This window comes from Phocoena phocoena, chromosome 11 (assembly GCF_963924675.1).
Source record: "Phocoena phocoena chromosome 11, mPhoPho1.1, whole genome shotgun sequence".
Lineage (NCBI taxonomy): Eukaryota > Metazoa > Chordata > Mammalia > Artiodactyla > Phocoenidae > Phocoena > Phocoena phocoena.
In genome coordinates this window covers 3881466-3906457 of record NC_089229.1, presented here as the reverse complement: position 1 = coordinate 3906457, position 24992 = coordinate 3881466, and the positions used below count along the sequence as shown (strand labels likewise).

The window sequence follows — 24992 nt, the reverse complement described above, 5'->3', positions numbered from 1 at the left end:
TTACCGTATGTTCCAGCATCCACTCTCCTTGGTATTTCCCCAAAGAAGTAGAAAACGTGTCTACATAAAAACCTGCACCTGGATGTCTCCAGCAGCTTTACTCATAACTGCCCAAACGTGGAGGCAACCAAGATGTCCTTCAGCATGTGAATGGATAAAGAAACTGTGGTCCATCCAGACAACGGAATATTATTCAGTGCTAAGAAGAAATGAGCTATCGAGCCATGAAAATACATGCAAGAAACTTAAATGCATATCACGGAGTTAAAGAAGCCAATCTGCAAAGGCTACGTAATGTACGATTCCAACTCTATGACATTCTGGAAGAGGCAAAACTATGGAGACAGGAAGACCAGTGGTTGCCAAGGATTGGGGGCAGGAAGAGGTGGGGTGGACAGGGGGAGCACAGAGGATTTTTAGGGCAGTGAAAACACTCTGTATGATACTGTGATGGTGGACACATGTCATTATACATTTGTCCAAACCTATAGAATGTATAACACTGAGTGAACCCTAAAGTAAACTATGGACTTTATAAATGATAATGTATCAATACTGGCTCATCAGTGATAATAAAGGCACCACACTAATGGCAGATGTTAACGATAGGGGAAACTGTAGGGGGTGTGGGGAGTGGGGTATATGGGAACTCTATACCTTTTTACTCAGTTTTTTTGTAAACCAAAACTGCTCTAAGAAAAAAGTCTATTTTTTAAAAAGGGCGGGGCATTACATGAGTTACAACCACACACAACAGTGTGGGTGAACCTCGTAAACACCGTTTTTGTTTGTTGATGCATTCTTTTGTTTCCAGCTTCACTGAGATACCACTTACCCTAAAAAGTGTACACTTAAGATACACAGTGTGAAGTTTTGATAACGTACACTTCGTGCTGTGATTACCCTGATCCAGCTAACTCACATATCCCGCCCCTCCCATAGTCATTTTCCTTCACAAACACAGAGTCGAACACAGAATCCAGACAGCTGAGGGGACAGGCCGTGTGACCATCCCTGTGAGGGATAAAGCGGGAGGGAAGCGCAAAAGGAGGCCCGGGTGGGACCACAGCCAGGAGGGGCTCCGGGGCCTCTGGGAACCGGCCACGTTCTGTTTCTGATCTGGTGCCGCTTACGTGCAGGGTTTGGTTTGTGAAAATTCGTCGAGCTGTACACTTCTGTGTCCACTTTCCTGTGGGTTATACTTCATTAAAAAGTTCCAGAAAAAATAGTGCTTGCGGCAGAAAACTGGAAATCCCAGAAAAGGAGAAGGAAGATGGTTGCTCTTGTCCAGCCTCTGCCCACCGGGAGGGGTCCTCAACTTGGGAGGCTCGGGCAGGGGCATCCAGGCCGCAGACCGCACGGCCCCCTAACCCTGCACCTCGGGCCCTGGCCCGGGCAGGGGTCTACGTCCCCCCTGGGGCCCCTGTGTCCCCTGGGGCCCGAGCTCCTGGCCTGCCGGGAGGAGGGTCAGCCGTCCTTGGGAGGGCCTCCCAGGATGGGTGAATCACTGCCTCTTGGAAGGATGTTCCCTTTGTTCGGGAAACACCCACTCGATGCCACTGAGGCCGGGCCCGGGGACGGGGGACTCGGTCCCCACCTCCCAGGGGCTCCCCAGGTTGGTGGCTCCAGCGGTCAGGATCTGGGCGTCGAGGGGCAGGGGTGGGCCGGGGACGCTCTGGGATAGGCACCTGAGCCCTCCCCAGGCACCCCACCGCAGCGGCTCTGCGCAGACCCCGGGGTGCCCCTCGTCTTCACAAGGCGGTGGCCGGGCCGGGGCTGGGCGGGTGACATCATGAATCGAGTTTTGCCAGTTCCTTCCCGACCTCGGAAACCCCAGCATCCCTCTCCAGGAACTGGCCTGTGGAATTGGCTTTGGTCGGCTGCCCCGGCAGCGCGGGGGGAGGCCCCCAGCCCCACTAGCCCCCGGCGGCCTGTCCCCGGGGCCGCCTTCCTCGCGGGGGCTCCTGGGGAGCCTGTGCCAGTGTGAGAACAGGCAGGGCCAGCTCCCGCCGCCCCCGCCGCCCCCCTTCACTGCAAGGAAAATAAACAGCTGTCTGCCTTTCTGCACAACTGGAAACCCCGCCGTGGCCCGCGGCCTCAGACCGAGCCGTGGGGCTGAGTCACCGTCCACCGGGTGCGGGCAACAGGCAGGGGCCTTGGGGCGGCCCCGAGGAGCCCTGCCGTGACCTCAGGCCAGGCCCACCCCTCCCTGCACCCCACACTCACCCCCCGAGCCCGGAGGACGGGGACGCACCCCTCCCGCTGCAGCCCCTGCTCTTCCAAGGCTCAGCTCCTGACCCTCGGCCCCGGCATCCCCCCGCCCCCCGCCGCCCCCCACCCCCGCCTCGGTGGCCTCGCCGACTGAACCAGAGGCGGGCCCGGCGCTTTGGCTCCCTCCGTGGTTGTGGACGATGACAAAGGTGCGTGCGGCTCTGCAGTCCAACCAGAGGCCACAACCAGCGAAGGGCCTCACCATAGCAGGACAGGAAAATGGTCATTTCAGGATGATTTTTAACGATGGTGGAAATGGAATGGGCCTCCCGGTGGGCCTTGGCCAGTCCTCAAGGTGCCCTGGTCAGGTCCTCAGGCTCCGACGCCCCCTGCCTCCCGCCTCTTCTCTCTATTTCCCTCCCTCCCTCCTCTCCCTCCCATCCTCTCCCCTTCCTTCCTTCTTGTCCACTGATAACTTCCCAGTTTCTCCAAGCCAGCTCCCTCCTTATTCCGACCGGCATCAACCTTTACCAGGCACCTGGCCATCCTTAAGTGCCTACTGTGTGCCGGGCCTGCGCTGGCCCTGAGTCCTCGGGGAGAACTCCAGCCCTGCCTGGGGACAGTTTAGCCAGGGCCCGGCTGGAGAGCCGGGCTTCAGAGCCAGCGAGGCTACCTGCTGTGAGGGCCACACGGTGGCTCCCCGCCTAGAGGCTGGTCTCAGGAGAGGCTGGACCAGCCCTGCCCCTGCAGGAGGAGCCATCCCGGGGTCGGGGGTCCGGGGGTAGGGGGAGGCGGTGTATGCTTCCCGGGCAGAGGGGTGGGTCCTGGGCAAAGGTTCAGAGGGGTGCTGTGGCTGGAACATGGCCGCAGGAAAGCGTGCCTTTGGGGCAGGGTGGGGACGCTTGCCCAGGGGGGCAGGAGCTCCAGGGAGACCAGCCAGGACTGCTCCGAAGGCTCAGCCAGGCTCTGGGGGGGGGGACGAGGGAGGGGCCGGAGGCTGAGCAGAGGGCCTGGTGGGGCAGGGAGGATCAGAGGGCAACTGGAGTCCCCGCTGGGTTCCCACGCTGGACCGCGGGGCAGGTGTGGCCTCGGGGTCAGCGAGCAGCGGGAGGCTGGGGAGAGCCGGGTGTCTGGCCGGGCCGGCCGCAGGAGCGTCAACCAATTAACCTGCGCTCGCCCAGGGAGGTGCTAAGAGGATTTGCCTTTTGTCTGGCTAATTATTCTGCATCTCCACTTTTCCTTTCCTGGGGAGCTCAGGCCCTTCCCAGAGCTTTAATTAAAAGGAAGCCGCTTTCCCAATTACCCCAAGGGTGGGGCAACCGGTGAAAACCCCAGGGGTGCCCCTCCTGGGTCCAAGCAGAGGGTCTGGGGCGTCTTCCCAGGGCGTGGGATGATCACAGGCGAGGATGCTGAGGGCCCAGAGGGGAGCTTCTGTGCTGAGGCCCACCGGCGCTGGCTCTCGGGGCCCCTCCAAGCTCCAAGGCATCCCTGGTAAAAGGCGGGAGCCCAGGCAGCTCACAGGAGTGGGGTTGTGGCTGTGATGCGGCCGTGACTGCCTCACAGAGGGGAGCCAGGGACGTTCCCCGGCCCGGGACAACAGGGCCGATTCCTGGGCCCTACCAGCCCTGATGGGTATGGAACAGGGGTGGGGTCCGGCCTGTGAGTCGCCCCACACCCCCTCCCCTGCCCTACTGGACACCCGGAAGGGTCAGAGAATGTTCACAGCTCAGGGGGAAGAGCGCCAGGCCGCGGAGACCAGACTGCTTCCCGTTCTGCCGATGCCATCCCAACCGCAGCCACCAGCAGGCACGGTCGCAGGCCTCGCTCACCCTCCGCCAGGCCCCTCACCCCGCCTGCCCCGCGGAGCACTGCGTGCGGGAGTCTCTCTCCCCTCGACTCTGCTCCAGGCCCATTGCGGCGTGAGCCCTTGGGTGCCGACAGGAGGACAGCACAGCCCCTCACAGCCACTGGGATGAGTTGGCTGTGGCTGGGCCCCTGGAGCCCCTGCTCCTGCCCTTGTCTGTGTAGCACCTGGGGCTTCCTGGAGGAGGTGACTTGTGAACTGCTCTTAAAGGATGCACAGGAGTTTACCCAGCAGAGAGGATTGGAGGGTCACCTTGGGAAAGGAAAAGCAAGCCGACGGGGCAGGGGGAGCAGTGGCACCGGGGAAGGGGGGGCCTGAGGTACTGTGGGCTGGAGAACGGGCCACTCCGGCCACGATCATGTCCTGTGGGACCCCGGGGAACCACTGGGGCGTTCAAAGACCTAGCAGCCATCGAGGCGCTGAGGACGGGGGCCCGGGCCAACCCCTCTCTGGCCCCCAGCACGGTACTACTTGGGCGTGGTGTGGGGCTCCTCTGCCCCGCTCGGGGGGCTGCTCTGCGGGCAGTGCTTCTGTTCACATGTTCATTCATTCCTTCCCCCATGGATGCCTCACGTTCTCCTTCATTCATTCATTCACTGGTCCTTCTGTTCACCCATCCCATAGTGCATTCTTCCACTCGTTACCTTTGGGAGGTCTGGGGCAGGTGCTGGCTATGCACCCACGGAGGAGAGACCTTCCTGACAAAGCTGACAACCAGGAGTGGCAGACGCACCGAGAACCCAGGGCCAGGGGCCTGAGAGTGTCCATCGGATCTGACCCCAGGAGTCACCAGGCCATGCCAGGGGGTGACCGTGCTTTTGGGGTTGTCCAGGCTCGGCTGTTAAGCCATGCACGCTCTGGACCCAGCCCTTGCTGGCCTCCCAGAGCTCTGCTTGCACCCTGTGGGCACCAACATGCCCACCTGGGCTTTCCTGCCGTCACCCTGGGCTCCGGAATTCCCTGCCCCATCTCCGCCAGCCAGATCTGGAAAGTTGAACTTGGCCTTAGGAAGCTGGGGGTGGTCCTCTGAGTCCCACAGCCCTGCTTCCCACCAGGCGCTTCCCTCTGGGCCCTGGGTCCTTGTCTGGTTTCTTTGCTGGGCAGCTCCATCCGGCAGGACCAAGCCTTTCTCACTTCCAACCAGGAGGCCTAGGGTGGTGGTGGTGGTGGTATGGGCAGGTGGGCTGCACTGTCGCCTCACGGGATCAATCAGCACTGAGGCCCCGCCTGTCCATGGGGCACAGGGGACCAGGCTCTGTCTGGACCTCCCCTCTCCATGGGGCGACAGCCAGCAGTGGACAGCAGCCGGACCTCCCGGGAAATGGCAGGTGGGTCTCCCGCCGTAACCCTAGGTAAGCCAGCCCGTACCCGGTAACAAGGCGTCCTTGTACCACCTGCTCTGACCCACGACCTCCGTGGCTAATTAGCATGCCTAAAAGCTCTCAAAGCATTTCTGGAACTTGTCTTTCATGTGACAGTTTCACTCAGGGACATTCGAGCGCAGAACCTCGACTTTGGCAGAACCTCGACTTTGGCTTTCTGCTGGGACTTTGGGTCCCCGGCTGAGTCGGGGGTGATGGGACTGGTGCTGAGCTGCTCTGTCCCAGGCCACCCCCAGTTTGCAGAAGCTGAGAGCCCAGTTTCAGGGAGCCTTTGTCTGGGGGGAACCCCTGGGTTGGCAGGCGGGGGCCGGGGGACCAGCGCGGCCTCTCTGGCCCAGGGCAGATGGCGTCCCTCTCCAAGCCTTGCGCACCTTCCGTGAAACTGCGGGGCAGGACTTCCTTCGTGGTTGTCAAACATCTTTAGTAGCAGAGACCTTTTGTTAAACTAAGCCTTCGGTGGAACCCCAGCTTGTAAAAGCGGTCGCGGCCGAGCTGTTCTGCAGGGGCGGGGCGCAGGGCCCAGAGCCTTGCCCCGAGCAGAGCCTGGACCCCTGCTCTGAGCCCAGGGCCACAGGGAACACGCCCCAGTGTCCCCTGCCCCTCACTGCCCCCACCTAGAAACAAGGTCTGAGCAGGAAAGAACTGCTGGTTCTGTGCCCGCCCCCGAGGTCGGCCACGCCAGTGATTCAGGCCCCAAGCCCTTCTCCCTGCACACACACTGGCTCTGAGGGGGAAGAGGGTTTGGGATTTAAACCACCGAGAATGCCCCTCGGAGCTCTGCCTGGCTGTGTGCACAGGGATGGCAGGGCCTCCTCTCAGCCTTCTGTTTGATTCGGTTCAAGAGTCATCACGGAGCCCTACGGTGTGCGTGGCTCCAGGACACGATGGAAAGAAGTCCAGCCTCTCGTTCTTCTCCGGAAGGATCTCTCGGGCTCTGAGAATGGGCTTAGGGCCCCAGCGTGGTTCCTCCAGCTGGGAGTGTCCCTGGGTCTGGCACTCAGCCCTCTGTTCACCGGGCAGCCCCGACATAGAGTAGATGCGCTCACTGGGCAAAAGCTCCCCCTGAGCTCCTCATCCTGTAGGAACCTTGAAGCCAGCCAGGACCTCGGGCCTGGGGTGGGAGTTACTCTGTTGCTAGGGCTGCTAGACGGGTCTGCTCAGCATCACTAAGAAGTTTGGTTTTGTTTTTATGTGTTGTTTTCTGGTATTTACGGCATTTTCTCATTGAACCAATGTCTGGAAAACCTCCACCCATTGATTGGGTCAACAAAACATTGCTGTATTCCTGCTATGCCCTGGGCCCTGTCACTGGGCCTCGCTGGTGACAAGCCAGCAATGGTTGGACATGCCAGTGGAATCAACCGGAAGTCTGGGGGACAAGCTCAGTGAGAGCCCGCTCCGGGGACGGGGCAGACAGCGACGTGGCCTCTGCAGTGTGGAGCCTGGGAGGGGCTCTCTGAGCTGGTGATCACCAAGCTGAGACCCAAAGCAGGAGGACAGCCACACGGAGGTGTACTAGGGACTGTGGCAGGCAGAAGGCACCTCATCCGCCCCACCGGCAGATCAGGGGGCAGGAGGGATACCAGGGGTCGCGGGCAGACCCTGGCCAAGTTGAGGGGAACCAGAGGGTCCTGGGCAGGAGGGGCTGGGTGGGGATAGCGCAGAGTCGGGAGAGTATCAGTAGCCACTGTTCACTGGATGTTCAGTCCTCACCAGCACGGTCCTGCTGGTAAGGACCTCGCGAGGGAGAGCCCTCGGAGGTGTGGACCGTGGTGACCCCGACCAGCCTGGGGCACGTGCTTCTTCGCTGGCACACAGCCCGCAAGTGTGAGCCAAAGCCAACCCGGGCCCACACTCCACCCCAGAGTGGCCCTCACAACCCAGCCAGCAGTCAGGCCCCGCGGGCTGGGATGCAGCCAGGAGCTCTGCGTTTCTCCCGCAAACCTCAATTCGGGCAGTAACAGCCGCCCTCTGACTTGTGGACTCCCCCACCAACCCTGCACTCTTCTTAGAAGGAGCTGCCTCTGGTGGGCGGGGTCTGGGGAGTCCACCAGCCCAGGCTGTCTGTAGAGGGCTGAAGAGTTGCCTCAGAGACATCCAGGTCCTAATGCCGTGCTTGTACGTGTTTCCTTACATGGTACATGTGATTAAAATCAGAATCTTGAGATGGGAGATTATCCCGGATTATCCGTGGGCCCTAAACGCAGCCAAAGGGGTCCTGAGAGGGAGCAGAGGGGCTCCAACACACACAGGGGCGCAGCCACGTGAAGACGGGGCAGAGAGAGGCGGGAAGATGCTGGCCTTGAAGGCTGGCGTGACGTGGCCACAAGCCAAGGATGCCGGCAGCCACCAGGAGCTGGAAGAATTCTCCCCGAGCACCTCCCAGGGAGGTGGCCCTGCCCACACCTCCACTTCGGACTTCTGGCCTCAGAAGTAAAGCTGCCCAGCTGCGGGGCTTGGTTAGAGCAGCCGTAGGAGAGAGCGCCCGGCCTCCTCCTCGGCACCCAGGGAAGGGGAGCCCGGGCTGCATGTGTCTCCCCTGGGGTGGGAGCACCTTGGGGTGTCTTCCTCACGCCCGGGACGCAGAGCAGTAGCCAACAGGGGCAGCCAGAGCGGCACCCCCAAACGGGGCACGTCTGCCACTCCCCACGGCTGACGGAGGCTGGTCTGAGGGCGACTGGGCATCCGGAGCAGGGGGAGACTTCGCGGGAGGCCAGGGTTTCCGTGGCTGCTGAGGGGAGAGGGGCCTGGTGCCTGGGGACAGCGCTGGCGGGTGGGGACCTGGGAGGCCCCGGAGCACAGGGCGGGGGCCGCAGGAGGGCGCGCTGGCTGGGGCGTGCGGGGACAGGCCAGCCTTCCCCTGAGCCAGCGCGGCTCAGCCAAGCGTGTGCTGCAGGCCCCAAACCCGCCACCCGAGCCCTTTTAAGAATGAGAACAAATATTTGTGTTGCATGTTGTGTGTGTTGGGGTTTAGTTTTCTTCTCCAGGCTAAAAATAGGCGCATCTCGTGTCCCTGCAGGGATTCCTGCCCCGCCCGCCGGTTGGTCCTGGCCTGGCGCTCCCAGTCTCGTGCCAAGTTGTGACTTAACTGCTGGTGACAGGAGCACGACGGTATCAGAAAACGATTATGGGGTCAAGGCGCCCATTACAGCCCTGCAGGAGGCATGTCAGCGCCAGGCCAGCCAGGCCAGGGGCCGCATCGGGGTGGGGGGCAGCCAGGAGGGGCCTGGACACCGTCCTGGCCCCGCCTTCACCCGGTGGTAACAATAACACGCCCCCCGACTAACAAGGAAAGAGACAACGCTAACACAGCCGGGGCAGGGGTGGCACAGACGGGGTGTCCTGCAGAAGCCACGTCCCAGCTGAAGGGTGACCAGGAGCCACCAGGGCAGGGGGAGTATCGGCGAGAGGGAGCAGACGCCCCAAAGAAGGGCTGAAGGAGGGGCTGGAGACGGTGCAAGGGGGCTGCCGCCAGGTGGTGTGTTCACACCGCAGGCCGCGGTGCCCGGCTGCGCTGTGCTCCAGGGTACAGCTGGGGCGTGAACCTGGAGGTCCTCAGGAAGGGGGGGTGGCAGGCTGTGGGGAGGGATCCCCAGGGTGGGGGGACATGCTGGGTGCCACCTGCAGGAGCCTGCAAGGGCTCAAGGAGGTCGATGGCCACCCTGGCCTGGGACACAGTGATTCGGAACCACAGACGGACTCGTGGCCCTGAGAACCCCGTGAGGGGACGGGAGGGGACCCTGAGCCCCTGAGTCCCAGCCTCAGTCAGGGTCCAGCAAAGGGAGAGAAGCCCCGCAGGAAGGAACCAGAGAGGGGGAAGGGCACCAGCTGAGGAAGACTCCGAGGACAAGGGAGAGGTTGGGACCCGGGGCCCCCAGACCCTGAGGCTGCGGTAGACCACGGTCATGAGAGAAACTTGTAAACTATCAAGAGGCGAGGGCACACCGGGGCAGGGCTCTTGGTATCCTCCCAGAGCTTGTGGTGCCCGCCCCAGTCAGGGCTGGCAAGGCCTCTCTGCACAGGCAGAGGTCCCCAGGGAGACAGCCCTGCTTTCCCCAGGGGAGGGTGGGAGGGGCCGTCTACGCCACAGCCCCCCACCCCACCCACGAGCCTGCCCAGTGGGGAGGGGCACTGAGCGGGGCGGGCGGGAGAGGGGATTGCCAGTGTCCTTGCTTGGCTGCCGGCCGGGGGGCATGTCTGCCCTCTGTCCCCCAGTGGGACTGGATGCTGAGGACATGGAGGGGGGAAAGGCTGAGGACTTCTTCTGGGCGCTTGGCTGGACCCTCCTCACAGCCCCTGGACAGGCACTCTCGTCCTGTCTTACAGAGGGGAAACTGAGGCACGGTCGGCCAAGTTCACAAAGACAGGAAAGGATCAGACCCAGAGCCCCTGCTGTCAGCATGCTCCCCGGCCCAGCCAGCCGCCCCCTCCATCCGCAGGCCACCGGGGTGAAGAGGGGCCGGGCCCTCTGCGCAGGAAGCAGGCCTGCGTGCCGGCTCCTCCCCAACCTCTGCACGCCCTGGGGCGAGTCCCTGCTCCCTGCACCTGAGGGGCAGCTGCGTGCTCAGCTCCCCCAGTCCACCGACCGTTCTCTCTCCTCCCGGCCTCTGGCCTGGCTGGTCCCTCTGCCTGGAGCATCTTCTATGTCTCCCCTCCTTGTCTCCATCAAGTGGTAGCTCATCCATGTGGCCAGCTCTGACCACCCACCCACCCATCTTACATAACCTGCCTTGGCTTTTCCTAAGCCCCGATTACCCTGTTCTACAAAGAACCCTTTATGGTTTATGATGTTTATTACGTGGCTAATAGATGCTCGTTGTCTCATGCTCCCTGCAGACTGTCAGCTCCCCATGGGCAGGACTTTTGCTGCATCGCCAGCGCCTGACACGCGAGAGAGGCACGATAACATTTGTCAAGCAAACGAATAAGGGTGAAACGAGGCTTCTTGCCTCCAGAGGAAACTTCCTGTGAGGCGCAGAAGAGGACCTGGGCAAGGCAGCCTTCCCAGAGCCCGACCCCATCCATCTGCACCCCACCCGGGCCCTCTTCCAGCCACAGCACCGGGACTCCTGGAACCCTAGACAGAAAGTTAAGTCTCTCAGCATCTGAGAATCAATGAAGTCAGAATACCGTGGAGGCTCCCTCTCCATCATGTGGGGATCAAACCACGCTTGAATTCCTGCAGTGATAGGGAACTCCTTGCTTCCAGCGGCTCAGGCAGTGAGAAACTCCTCCTGATGTGGCCTGAGGCCTGCCCCCCACCAGACCTCCTAGGGTTGCCCCAAAGTCTCCTCAGTGAGCGGCGCTGGCAGGCCCTTTCCACTAGAGGGGGGCTGCTGAGATCAGGGAGGGCCCCCCCGGCCCCCGCCGCCCCCGCCGCCCCCGCCGCCCCGGCCGTGTGCACGCCCCCAGCTCCTGGAGACAGCCCTGGTGACTCAGCTCCGTCGCCACCAGCTGCCCTCCCTCTCCTAGAGTGTCTGCTGTTGAGATTTAATCGATCCTCCTCCCCTGGGAACCCAGGAGGGGAAGCCAGCGTTAGTCACCCCTTCTGTGTCGGGACCCATCGACGAGGCCATCCCCGCTTCCTCAGCAGGCAGGGTGCCCCCTCCCCCCGCACTGGCTGACAAGGAGAAGCTCAGAGTCCTGGCATCAGCCTTGGTGGTGCAAAAGCGGGAGGCAAGGGGGGCTCGAGCAGCGGGGCCCATCCTGGATCTGGTGAGCAGCCAGCCAGAGGGCAACGGGCAGCCCGGCCTCCAGGCCCAGCCAAGGTGTCGAGGCGGGCAGAGTGGCTGCAGGAAGGCCCCCAGTGCCCAGCCCTCCACCCCCCACACCCCTCCCAGCCCGATGGCTCTTGTTCGAGAGACTTCTTTATGGAATGGGGGCGCTGTAGATTGCAGCCTGGGTGTCGGGGAAGCCAGCTGGCTTTGCCCAGAAGGCATGGGACCATGCTGGCCCCGGGGGCAAGGAGGAGCGGGGACTGAGTGTTCCTGACAAATGCTGGAAGCCATGAGACTCAAGGGCAAGCTTCCCTTCTGTCCTTCCAGAAACCTCCGGAACCTTATCAGTGGTGGGGCAGCTCTCCAAGCTCCACTCTCCCCACTGCCCAGCCCCCATACACTCCATGCTCCGGGTCCCACCCTAGACCCTCACCCACCTCCGTTGCTGACCCTGGAACATCTCTTTGACCCTGGAACATCTCTTTTCCTCCTGCCTCCCTCCCGACCCCTCCCTTTCCTTTGAGGCCTCAGCCTAGAGGCCGCTCCTCCGGGAAGCTTTGCCGACAACCCCACGCCCCCTCCCCACCCCCACCCCAGCCCCGAGGTCAGTACCCTGCCCCTCTGCGCTCCCAGCCCCTCCTCCCTCCGCTGCAGCCTCGGGGATAGATGGCGGTCGGTGGGGGGACGCACACTGAAGGCACCTGATGTTCATCCTTCTGTCCCCCATCCTGGCCTGGGGCTTTTAAGGGAGGACCTCATTTCAGGCTCATTTCTGGGACCCCACCATGTCCAGCCAAGCTCCGGGCCCCGAGGAGATGTGCGGTGATGGATGAGGGGAAAGGAATGCGGGGAGGGGTGGCTGCACCATCCCGTCCTGCTTGGCGGAAAAAGAGGGGCTCGGGGACCAGAAGTGAGGGTTTGAGCCCGAAACCAGGGGAGGGACTTGGGCAAAGCCCCCCAGCCCACTCTGGGGCTGGGGCGATGCAGGAGCCGCTGGAGCAGCAGAGCGGCCCCAGCTGCGGCCCAGCTCTGGCAGCTCAGGCAGGCAGCTTCCCGAGCTGCAGACCCCTGGAGAGGCCTCCACGGGAGTCCTGCCCAGCGTTACCAGCGAGACCCCCCACCAAGCTAGTCTGGAAGGAGTGGAGTCCCAGAGGCCACCGCTGGGCCTCAGGGTGTGTGGGCTGGCCACCCACGGGGGACGAGCGAGGCCACCTGTGTCCACCTCCTGGAGGGCGTCTCGGGCCCCGGCTGCCCTGCCGGCCACTGGCCTCTGCCTGCAGGGGGAGTAAGAGGACTCCTGATCCTGGGCCTGCACTGCCTGCATCTGGGCTGCTTCCTTGCGAGGCTGCAGGGGCAGCCGTTCTACAGCATCTCAGGTGGCTGCAGGATTCCAGCTGTGCTCAGAGAGGCATGCAGCCCACCAGAGGACAGGCCAGCCAGGGGGGGCTGGCCAGGCAGCTCTGGTCCGGGCGCTGCTCACCCCTGGCATCCCAGGAGCAGTGCCCACCCAGGGGAGGCTGCAGGTGGGCCCTGAACCCCCTTCACCAGTGCATTTGGTGGACCACCTGCCCACCTCCCAGACCTCTGCTGGGCACTGCTGTGGGTGCCAGGCCTGTGACTCCCTGGGAGCTCTGAGACCTACAGGTTCTGATTCCCAAGAGTCCTGGGACGCCCAGGTCACGCAGCTGAGTCCCCAGGTCCTACAAGACCAAGGACCTGATGAGCAGGCAGGGGCATCAGAGAAGGAAGGTGGGCTCAAGCTCCGACCAAGAGGAGAGAAGGGCAGGGACGGCAGCAGGTGAGGTCCACGGTCATGTTCAGCTGAACCTCCTGGCTCCCGGGGGCCCTGCCCCAGCGCCATGCCTCCTGGGGGACGTGCTCTGCTCAGAGGACCTCACAACTTCCTGTTTGCCTGAGTGTCAGGGCTCCAGTCCCCACTCACCTCTCGTCCCCCTCCTGGGCCCTTCAGGCCCCCTAGACCACAGCTGTGCCGCCCCAGGCCCACCCAACCCAGGTCACCTGCCCCTTTTCCCTTCACCAGGCCCACAGCCAGCCCTCCTGACCCCTCCCCACCTCCCGGCTCTAGGCGTTATGAAGTTCACTCAGGTATCTAACCCAGATCCTGCCTGCTACTTTTTAGCCCTGTCTTCCCTGTTCTGTGCTCGGTGAAGAGTGAGTTGCTGTCTTCTCCTCCCTGAGACCTGCCTCAGCCATTCTCTTCCCACTCACCTCTGTGAGGCCTTGCACAAGGCCCCGGGGCCTCAGTTTCCCCTCGTGGGAGTTGGCATATGAATTGGGTGGAAGGAAGATGCCAGAAGACACCTGAGTTCAAATCCCGGTTCTGCCTCTCACCAGCTGGATGACCTTGGACAGAATACTGTATTCTCTGTGCCGCAGTTTTCCTATCTATAAGATAGAGCTAGCACTGACCTATCTGGGAAAGGGGTGCTGTGAAGGTTATGGGTAACCGTGGGCCAGACCCAGCGGCTGGCGTGGTGGAGGGCGTTATTCAGTATTCCACAGGCCTGCTCACTTCCAAGGGCCCTCAGCCTGCTGGGGGAGGGGGGGTGGTCCCAGCAATGAGACCTCTGCCCATGAGGACAAGAGCCGAGATGGAAGGTGAGGGAGGACAGAAGCCCCAGCGAGCTTGTTGGGGAAGCGGGGGCATTATAGGGAAGAGGGGTGTGGGCAAGGGATGGTAGATGAAAAAGCATCCCTCGCACAAGGCACAGCTGGAGCAAAGGCTGGGCAGCGGCTGGGGGCAGCTCTGGGGAGGGGAAGCTTGCTGGCAGGGCCGGGGGCCTTGTGTGGGGGGTCTCGGGCTGTAGGAGATGAGACAGAGGGTCAGGAAGGATTTCAAAGGCCACAGCAAGGAGAGGGCCTCTGCCCACCATGGCCACAGGGCCCCTGTGGGCTCTGCCCACTAGGCAGCAGCTGAGTGGACAGCCTGTACGGGGGATAGCGTGAAAGACCTCAATGCAAAAGCTCGGCCTGAGAGCAAAGTGTGGGCAGGAGTGTCCTCCAGACAGAGGAGGGAACCCCAGCCTGGCTGGACAGAGCTGGCTCCTCTGTGTCCATCCTACAGAGGGGGAAACTGAGGCTCAGGGGTGTGGAAGAGCCGGTCCAAAGCGCTTTCTGTCTCCCGGGCTGCGTCAGTCCACAGCTGCACCCCCAGAATGGGCTTCCTGCTTAAGGCAGGAGTGGAACGAAGACCTGGAGCCCCTGGGGGTCAAGGCCAGGTTTGAACCACCTCCTCCCCGCCCCGGGCCGGACCAGGGCCTGGCCTCCAGCAAGCCTAAATGAGTGAACAAACAAGTGAATGAATGAATGAATGGGTGATGGAGACGATGCACTCAAAACTCCAGGCCCCCCTGCTAGTGTCCCCAAATCCTACTCAGGGAAGCCCACATGAGTGCTCCTGCCTCGGTGATTCTGTGCTTTTTCCGGCACAGAGGGAAGGCAAGCCTGGAGAAGGGGCATCCCGGGCAAATTCAGAGGCAGGATGGCACCCGGCATGCCCGGGGCCAGCAGAGAGAGATGGGCCAGGGCCACGGGGTCGCAGGTGTCACTCTGGGGGCAATGAGCCACCGTGTGCTGGGGGTGTGGGGCTGCCTGGGGAAATGCTTCTGAAATAGTAGCCTCAGAGGTGGAGCCTGGGGCTGAGGGTCAGGGGGTGCCCCAGGCTGGGCCAGGCAGTGTGGGCTCGAAGCCTCGGGCAGGGCCCCTCGGAGGATGTGCTGGGCGGCCCTGGGAGGCCGGGGCTGGGGTTGAACTGTAGCCAAGAAATAAGTACAGTCTGGGCACCGGGGCCATGGCATTCTCGGAGCTCTTTCCTCATTCCTGGCCCTGTGGGAGTAGCCGGACCCTGGCGTTCCACTGCAGCCGCCACCGCGGATTTGCTTACCGTCTGGTGGGAGCAGGGGCCTCCTGCCAAGCACCCCCCAACCCCCCGGCCCAGGCCTGGCTCAGGCCCCACAGAGCCTGTTGACCCCCGAGTCCTGGCCCCGGCCACCTCCGGCTGCCACATGGGGAAACTGAGGCCTTCTGCGGGGTGGGAGGGGGAACCACGGGCTGCCGTGCCCCGGGTTGGGAGGCGGGAGGGACAGGGTTTGGACTCCAGATCCAGGGCTCTCTCCTGTCTCCCCCTGGAGGGGCGCACCCTCCTCCAAAAGCCCACCTGGTGGCCCCTCCGCAGGGATCTGGGTCTAGGGCCAGGCTCTGTGGGCACCCAGGCAGACGGGGGCTGTTTGATCAGCGGTTCTGCCTGATGCCAGGCTGCCGGGACAGCGGGCAGTGGCCAAACCGGCCCCACCGCATGCCTTCCGGCCCTCAGCAGGAATGCCATTCATCCTCACTGCTCACACGGTTAGTTACCGCGGGCGGAGGCCGGGCCTCTGGGGAGAAGCAGCAAGGCCTGGTGGCCAGCCAGGGGCCGCTGAGCTCCCAGGGACCCTGGTCTGCCTTCCCACACCTGGAGAGGGCAAGGAGCGCCCCAGGGGGGCACTGGAGTCAAAACCCGGCAGCTACAACTGGACAGACCCACGGGGACCCTGGGGACAGACCCCTCCTGGGGTCAGAAGGGGAAGGAGGCACAGAGGGGGTCAGATGGGCCCAGGGCCTCCTGGCTGCGGGTCACCCACCCTCAGGCTCCCGCTTCTCCTGAGAGTAGCACCCAGCCCCGCAGCCCTAGTCGGCTCGGCACGGGGCCGTGGCCCTTCTGTCCCTGCGGCCTGGCCCAGGCTGTCCAGGGAGGCCTCAGGGTCTGTGTCCAGCTTCCACCAGTGGCCCTTGCCAGATGGGGACAGGCTAAAGGTTCCCGTAGGTTCAGCACGGCAAGCCCCTCCCCTCGCACAGCACCAGCCCAGCCCGCACAGAGGGGCGAGGGGGAGCGGGGCTGGGCTGGGCCTCGGTGGGCCGCTCAGGCGTCTCCCCGCCCGCCCCAGAGCTGCAGAGACTCCGCACACCCACTTCTCTGATTCCAGCTTTATTGGAGCCGAGCGCTCCCCTCTCGGGGAGGCCAGACACAGCCCATCGGAACCCCGGCAGCTCTCCTGAAGTGAGGGCACTGCGGAGACACGCAGCGCCTCGGCCACCCCCGTCCCTGCCTGGACCACGCTGACACCCCACCCCCACCCAAGGGAAGGGCTGCTGCTGACAGACTGTTAGGGGGCGGCGGGGTCTCGGCGGCGGCACCTCGTAGCCGAGGGACAGTGCGTGTGACTTGGTGGCATCAGGGGCCCCAAGGGTCCAAGGGTCTGTTTCAAGCAGGAGGAGGAGGCTGGCTCGGGGACAGCGCGGCCACCCCCGCCCCCCAGCACCCAGTGTAGGTCACAATAATTTAAAAGACACTATAGACATTTCGACGCTATATAACAATATAAGTTAACCAGGTTCCTTGGCAGAAGATGCTAGGCCTATGGACTCGGGGGTGTCCTGGGACCCGGGATCGGGGGGGAAGGGGACTGGGGGGCATTCACAGTGGCCTGGAAGCTCCCAGGACAGCCACTGTTGGTGGAGCGTCCTGGCATCATCGAGGCAGGCAGGGTGGACGCCAGGGCCAGGGCCCGGGCCCAGGGTCACTCACCCCAGGCTAATGTCCGGCCCACTTGGCTGGTCAGTAGCCTGAAGACACATTTCCACGGGTTTCTGCGAGAAAACACCCTAAATTCAGAGCAGGGACAAGTGCATGGGCAGTGGTGCACACCAGCCTTTCTGGGCCCGGACAAGTTGTGCCTCGGTCTCCCCAAGGTGGGTGGGAATAGTGTCAGAGGACCCGTCCAGTGCCAAGTCCCCGGCCCCCAATCTCTCCCTATCCCGCACACAGTTTAAAACAAAGCAGGACCCCTTTCCATTCCCGTTTCCCAGGTTTCGGGGTGATTCGGACCTCAAGGGAGGGTCTGCATGGTATGGGGACCATGGGGGAGTGTCTGCTGGCACAGCAGGTGGGAACCCAGCAGAGCAACGCCCTATCCGAGTTTTCTCAGCATCCGGGCCAGGGCGAAAGGACCAGGATTGGGCAAGAAGACCACAGGAGAAACTCTCAAAGGCACCTCGAGGCGGGGCATGGACCCCAGTGAGGCTGGCAGCGGGGGGGAAGAGCGTGGCCAGATTTTTCAAGGCATGGGGGCTGCCCCTCACCCTGGGCATCCCCAGAACATGTCCTTCAGGGTCAGGAGGCCTGGTATGGGGGAGCCTCCACTCACGGCCTTGGGGTCTCTGGCTAGTGCTTGAGCCATTCTGGGCCTCAGTTTCCCCATCTGTCAAATAAGGCGAACACCCCGAACTATCCCCCTTCCCACCAGCTTGCCCCAGCACAGCGCTGTCCTGGGGTTTCGGCTGGTTCCAGGGTGGGAGGGGGCTCTGTAAACTAGGGGGTGTCAGGCTGGCGGGGGACTGGAAGGGCACCAGCATTAGGGAGGGGATGCAGCACTCCTGGAACCTGACATGGGTGACATTTTGATTTGCTAGAGCTGGTTTTCAAAAGAAGGAAAGGAAGGGCCAGAGGTGCCTGTCCGTGACTCTCCTCAGAGGCCGTCTTGGCCATGTCAGCCACCAAGCCCCTGCCCAGCTCACATGGGGACCACGTGCACCGCCACCTCCCCAGGGACAGGGCCATACACAGGGATGCTCCCGAGGGTACCCAGGGGCCAAAAGAGGAAGCAGAGAGCAGCAAGGGGATGAACTAACACAGAGTATGGAGTTAGGACCGTCTATGCCTTAGTGCTAAAGTCCTCTTCTGATACTAAGAAAACATAAATAATTTTTGTCAACATTTGCCCAAACCACCCTGGAGCCCAGTGACTGAGGTGGCCTGGGACAGTCTTTCCGTGTCCATACCACCAGGCGGAGGAGGACACTCAGAGTCTTGTCGCTTTGCTTTCCGGGGTATGTGGGTGTCCTTGGGGTTCACTCTCCCGGAGAAAAGAAAAGAAATTCACTGGGCCCCTCGGGGACACTCATGCCATGGGCCTCGCCCTCTGGGCCAGGTGATGGGCACTGTTCTGCCACGGGAGGGGACAGGAATGGCAGGAGGGAGCCCCTGGGGGGCGAGGAGAGGGTGACCGGCCCCGGGGGAGCTCTGCCGCGCCCGCCCGCGGAGCTCCCACCTTCTCCACCCACCTCTGCCGGCGGCCCGGCCGGGAGCAGAAGTGCAAAACGCCGCGGGGCGGGGCCGCGGGGCGGGGGGCGGGGCCGCGGGGCGGGGAGGAGCCGCTCACTTGCAGGTGAAGACCTCGGTGCGCTCGCTGCACGTGTTGCACTTCACGAAGCAGCACCAGTGGAACTTGCAGTTGCACTGCCAGACCTTGGTGTACTGGTGGGTGTTGTAGCCGCGGCCGCAGCACATGGTGTCGCAGCCGTCGGCGCCGGGCGACGTGCGGTTGCACAGGCGGCCCTGGGTGCCCACGCTGCCCGTGGCCGCGTCCTCCTCGCAGTAGTTGGGCGACTTCTCGATGTACACCAGGTCCGTCTCCATGGGCTTCTGGTAGCTGCGCAGCTGTTTGATGCGCAGGAAGGTGGGCTGCCGCAGGCGGCTGGCCCGCACCACCTCCACCTGCACCGCTACGTTGTATTTCTCCTTGAGCAGGTGACCCACCTCGCGGAACTTGGGCAGCGTGGTCCAGCACGTCTTGGTGGTGCACGAGCCTGACACGCCGTGGCACTTGCACTCCAGCTTCATGCGCTCCTCCAGGACCTGCGGGCCACGGGGCAGGCTCAGTGTGGGTGGAGCGTCGGGGCCTCCCCTCTCCCTCCCACCCCAGCCTCCTCCAGACCCGGACCCGGCTCCCCACCTCCCGCTGTGTGACCACACAGGTCAGTGTTTCCTCCTCCCACAGCCTCCGTCTCCTCATCCATTAAGTGGGGCTACTGACCACAGGTGGAGAAGTTGGTGCACGCACCCATCCAGGCTGGAGGAGGCACCTCTCGTTGGTGCCAGGTCCAGCAAGAGCAGGTGCTTAATGAGTGCGGATCCCCCACCCCCATCTCCTCCACTACGCACCCTCGTGCCTGGTGTAGGCCCTGGCATGCAGTCGGCGCTTAATGAGTGGCTGTTCAGTGAAAGCCTGGCACGCACACGGAGCTCTGTACCCCTTTGCTGAAGGACAGAGTGGGGGCGGGCGGGAGGTGAGTGCATGGATCCGTGAGGCCCGGGCGTGCCGTCTGCTGGGAAGCCGCCCTCCGACCAGTGTTGTTCTTTCTCTGCCGCTCCCCGAGGGCCCGTGATGGGTGCAGCCGTGTTTTCCTTGGGCCTCCCTCCTTGGCCCTGGAAAGCCAATTCCCAGAGCCAGCCCTGACCCCAGGCACTCATTTACCCGGATCGAAAAGGCCCTGCCAGCCAGGCCTGATTAAAGATGGGGAATCATTAGCTGCTGCCCCACGACTGCACAAGGGCCATTTGTCAGCTGTCCGGGCTCCCGCTGGCCTCATTGTGACAGCCCAGCCCTACAGGGTCTTGGCCACCCTCTGCCCCCTGGTCCAGAACCCCAGCCCTGACCCTCAGTGAATGAATGAATGAATGAACAAATGAAAGAAAGACAGAAACTCCCACGGTGTCGGCTGCCGCCCCCTCGCTTTCCCTGCCCTGAACCTCAGTGAATGAATGAATGAACGAACATATGAAAGAAAGACAGAAACTCCCACGGTGTCGGCTGCCGCCCCCTCGCTTTCCCTGCCCCGAACCTCAGTGAATGAAAGAATGAAAGAAAGACAGAAATTCCCACGGTGTCGGCTGCCGCCCCTCACTTTCCCAGCCCTGACCACACGGGGCCCTGGACCGAGGCAGGAACCCCGGGGCTCACACTCCAGGTGGGAAACAGGAGGAAACCGACACACAAAGCAGCAAAGTGCAGGGGCTGTGAGAGGGGGAGGCTGCCTAGGGTGGGGGGCTTCCTGGAGTAGGCGGTGCCTGTACTAGGTGTTGATGGTGGAGTAGGAGGTCATTAGACAAAGAGGAGGGGGAGCCAGGGCGGCACAGCGCAAGCAAGGAAGGGGAGACTCGGCCCAAGTGAGCGTGACGTGAGGCTGGTGGCCTGGGGATGGAGACAGGAGAAGCTGGGGAGAAGTTTGGGGGTGAGGCTCTCTGCTCCTGTGTGGATGGTGTCCCGGGGTGGAGACAGGAGAAGCTGGGGAAAAGGGAGGAGGAAGGAGAAGGAACGGTGATGCTCCGCCATGGGCGGGCCGAGGTGGGGCGGCCCCGATATCCAGAGGAGGGGAAGGGGCCAGGTTTGGGGAACACTCAGAACTGGAATTGCAGGGCTTGGTGACTGCGCCGTGGGGTGTTTGGGTGGAAGGCACTGGCCACAAGTCGGGTCTGGGGGTCTGGGGGTCTGGGTGAAGGGTGGGACCTCCACCCCGGAAAAGCATACCTGGACCTCTTCTCTGCCTCCTGCCCCTCCCCCATCTCCCCTTCATCCCAGTCAGACCTCTCCTTTCCCTCCTTCAACCCCACCCCATGTTCATCTTTGCTTGGACCATCCCCTTCCTCCAAAAGCCCCTCCCTCCATTAATCTACCCTTCAAGGCTGGGAAGCTTCTCCTGCCCTGGCCACACTGCGTGCCATGATGCCCCCGGGCCAGGAGCTGACCAGATTCATAGCCCTCTCAGAGCCCCCAGCCCGGGAAGCAGTTCACCCCACCCCAGGCTGCTGACCCAGGAGGTGCCTCCTCAGACAGGTGGTGATGGCCAGAGACCTGGCAGGAGTGTCCAGGCTAGCATCTGTGCAGGTCAGGTGGTCCAGGCTTAACGGCCATCGGGATGCCCACTTCGGCTGCGGAACAGCTGCCCCACACCTCGCTCTGCCATCTGCCCCGAGCCCCTTCCCTCCACCCGTTCCCTCCACGTTCAGATCCTGTGTGGCAGTCAGCAGATGAAGCTGATCGGGTAGCTGTTTGCAGAGCAAGGGGCTGAAGCCTTGCTTGGCTGGGTCCCCGGGGCCTGAGCCTCTCCTGGGACGTGACCACAGGATTCAAGAATGTGCTGTTTCAGTCTCCAGTGCCCTCATGATAAGAGCGACAGTGACGGTGGCGCCAGTCCCGCTGCCCCAGGAGACCACCTGGGAGGGTGCAGTGTGACCCACCCTTGCCTAGAGGAACTGGCGGCTGAGCAGGGCCCCTCCCCTGGGCCTCACCCCCGCCCCACCACCCTAGGTAGTGGAGGGGGTGGATGGGGGAGCTCCAGAAAAGGGCTGACCGGGATTCTTTACGGAATAATGGATGGCCCACACTCTGGGGACAGTGGTTAGTTACTGTCAAGTTAGGGGGAGTCACAGGGTTGATGGACCGTAGTCCTGAGGGAGCCCGGAGTTGAGCAGGTCTCCACACTCAGCTTGTCCAGCCCTGGCCCACCAGGGAGGCGGTGGGCCATGTGCCGGTCTGGGGTGGGCTAAAAGAGTGTCCCCCCCAAATTCATGTCCACTCAGAACCTCAGAAGGTGACCTTATTTGGAGATAGGAACTTTTTGCAGATGTAAGTGAGACTCGAGATGAGATCATCCTGGTTCAGGGTGGGCCCTAAGTCCAAGGACACATGTCCTTATAAGAGACAGAAGAGGAGGGAACACAGACACAGGGGAGGGGCCACGTGAAGACAGAGGCAGAGACTGGATGATGTGGCCACAAGTTAAGGAGCACCTGGGGCCACCAGGGGCTGGAAGAGGCAGGAAGGGTCTTTCCCCGGAGCCGTGGTGGGAGCTCGGCCCTGCCGACAGCTTGACTTAGGCCCTCTGCCTCTATGAGAGAATAAATTTCTCTTGCTCTAAGCCACGCAGTTTGGGGGACTTTGCTGTGGCATCATCAGCTTCCTCTCCACGTGACTTGCTGAACTCCGTGGCCCTGAGGGGGCGGGGGGGGGGGGTGGGCCTGGCCACTCTATTATGGGGCCAGGGTGCCCCAGCACTGGGATGACCCGTGAAGGTCTGGACTCAGTTCTCTAGGAAGCCTCAAAAGCCACACCCACCCCACCTCTACTGCCATGATCAGCCCCCGGGGACACTGTGTGGCCACCACCGTCGGCCTCTTCCCAGGGCTCAGACCACAAACACGCTGCACAGCCCCACAGGGTCGAGGCTGTTGGAGAGGCAGTGGGGGAGGGGCACAAGGTGCATTACACCCACTGTGCGGATGGGAAGACTGACTCAGCAGAAGGACCGGGCCAGCCAGGGCCTCACAGACAGCTGGGGACAGCGCTGGCAGGAGAATCCCGGCTGCTGACCACGTTAGAGCCCTTTCCTGGGGCTGCCCTGTCCCTGACGGGCCCTCGCACTCCCAGCCCCTGACAATCTCCTTCTCCTCAGTTCGTGGCTTCCAGGTTCATGGCTTCACCCCAGTCCAAAATCCCCAACATGCTGACCCTCTTCCATCCTCATCCCCCTGAACAGGCCCAGGCCCCTTCACCAGCCTCCTTGTTGTCATGCCTCCTGTCTCCCCGGGGGCCCAATCCTGCTAGCCTCCATTTCCCTTATGCCTTTTCATCACCTGTCAATTGGCAGGACCCCCTCCCGCCCACCCCCTGCTGCCACCGAGTCCCCATGTGTAAAATGGGGACAGCGAGACCGTCCTCCCAGGGCTGTGGGAAAGCCCCTGCTCAAGACCTAAGCCACTGCAGAGGCTCGAAGGGGGGTGGGGGGGAGCTAGTTCAGTTGAGAGTTCAGACACACTTCCTCCTCCAGGGAGCCCTCCTGGTGCCTCCATGTAAGTGAATCTCTCTTTCCTCTGCCCTCCCAGACCCAGGTCACTGTTTGCCTGTGCCTAGGGAATGGGGCCTACGTGCTGTCTGTGAGCTCCTTGGAGACAAAGGCTGTCACTCATTTCTTCACTCATCTGTTCGTCTGACAATAATTTAATAACCACCTGCTGCATGGCAACCTGCGCATCTACAGGATGAAGTCAAACCCTGGGCCTGGCGTTCAAGGCCCATTCTGGACTGGTCCCTGCTTACTTCTCAGGCCCTGTGTCACCACCCCTCGTGCTCCCGCCAGCCGGAGCACTGCAGTACCCCTCCCCCACCCTCCCCCACCCCTCCCCCCCTCCCACACCTCGCAGGTGCCAGCTCCTTCTGCCTCTGCTCTTCTCAGCTCCGGTATGTGGACACCACTGCCTCCCGGAAGCTACTGCTACCCCTCCCTCAGGTCCCCGGGCTCTCACTGTTTCTGGGTGCAGCCCCTGCTCCCCTCATGTGGCCCCAGTTGGAGCTGTGGGAGCTCCCGCAGCCAAGGCTATGTCTCACTCCTCCCTGACCCTGCACCCAGCATAACGCCTGGCACACAGAAGGGCCGTGAGAGTGAACGAGCCCAGCTCTGGGCCCTGGGGCAGAGGGCATCTTCAACTCTTTGCCTGGAAAGGCAAGTCGTGCCTAGCCTGCAGAGCCCAACAGGCCCTGGCGCCCTGGGTGCAGCCCCCCGGGCTGGAGAGCCAGACCCAGAGGCGTTCCACTTGGCTGGCTACCCTATCTCGGGCCATCTTGCCGCCACGGCGGCCGCCCCTCCCAGCCCAGTATCTGGGGCCCTCATCTCCCAGGGGCGGGGCTGGACTCACCCTGAGTTCTTCCCCAGTGCGTCCCGGCTTGAATGTTCTCGATTATCACCCACCACTCTGCGGCCCGCACCACGCATGAAGCTGGCTGCCCAAGAGCCCCCAGCTCAGTTTCTGCCCTTCCGTTCCTGCTTCCTGGGAACACCCCTTCCTCCAGTCTCTCACAGCAATCGGAGCCAAAGGCCGCCTCCTCCGGGAAGCCTTTCCTCGTATATCGGCAAGACCCCTCTAGGAGCAGGGCAGGGACATGGACTGTGGCCCAGGGGCCTCCCCTCACCCTTGGGTCCCAGGCCAGGCCCGGCTCCCACCTTGTGTGCAAACAGGATCCCTGTCTCACCCCTACCGCCCACCAGCTGGGGGCCGCGGGCATCACTTCACTCCCGGCCTCAGTTTTCAAACCTCTGTCATGGGAACAGTAAGGCCCAGCTCTTCGGGCTGCTGGGACGGACAGAAGTGACGGCTTGCGCTCAGCACTCCCCACCCCGCACTTTCAGGGTTCAGTTCACCAACTCCCTCCGCTAGGAGAGGGGCCCAAAGCTCAGAGAGGGCCACAGCGTCCCCGTGTAACGCGGCCGTCACACCTGACCCAGGCCTGCCCGCCCCGCCCCGTGCCCGCCCCGCCCTACCTTCCTGCCCGCCTCATTGTTGTGCAGGTTCATGAGGCGCCTGGCGTTTTTCTTGATCTCGCGGGCGTCCACGAAGCGCCGGGAGAAGTCGATGCCGTAGCGCACGTCGGCGGAGCAGCCGCCCCACTTCCAGCCCTCGGCCTGGTTGTAGTAGCCCTGCTTCTCGCGGTCGCAGCCGCAGTTGCTCAGGTTGCCCTGGCTGCAGGCGGCGGTGACGGCGTGAGCCACGCCGGCGGCGGTGATGGCGTACGTGAAGGCGGCCTCCCGGCTCCCTGCGGGGAGGGGGCGGGTGCGGACGGTGAAGCCCCGCAGGTCCCGGCCCGGTGGGCTCAGGGGACCCAGTGCTGGGCCCTGGTCCTGCTGCCGGCCGGCTGTGTGACTCTGGGCTCAGCCCTTAGCCTCTCTGAGCTTCTCACTCAGCACAGTGAGGCCGATAAAACCCACCTTTCAGGTCTGTGGTGAGGACGGTATACAGTGGGCACTCGATGCATGCCACGGCCCTGCCACCGGCATGTAAGACACTTCTCTTCCTGTCCCGAAAGCCTGGGCAGGAGAGGCCCAACTTCCTCCTGGGAGACAGCAGTGGGGGGCGGGCCTGGGAGGGGATGTTTGGGGTCTGGGCCTCTGTCAGCCTCCAGCGCTGCTCTTCATGAACCAGCCACTTGT

At 62.8% G+C, this 24992-nt stretch overlaps 1 protein-coding gene across 2 annotated transcripts in view; it reads right to left on the bottom strand.

Annotated features, from left to right (window-relative positions):
* Window positions 1-18387: 18387 nt before the first annotated feature.
* The window catches only part of WNT7B (Wnt family member 7B), a 50511-nt gene continuing 43906 nt past the window's right edge, over window positions 18388-24992 (bottom strand). For both annotated transcript variants that reach the window (XM_065887770.1, XM_065887769.1), the window contains exons 3-4: window positions 24327-24598; window positions 18388-18867 (exon numbers count right to left, since the gene is read on the bottom strand). In XM_065887770.1, coding sequence (XP_065743842.1) covers window positions 18388-18867; window positions 24327-24598 — 752 coding nt within the window. The remainder of the gene's footprint in view (window positions 18868-24326; window positions 24599-24992) is intronic.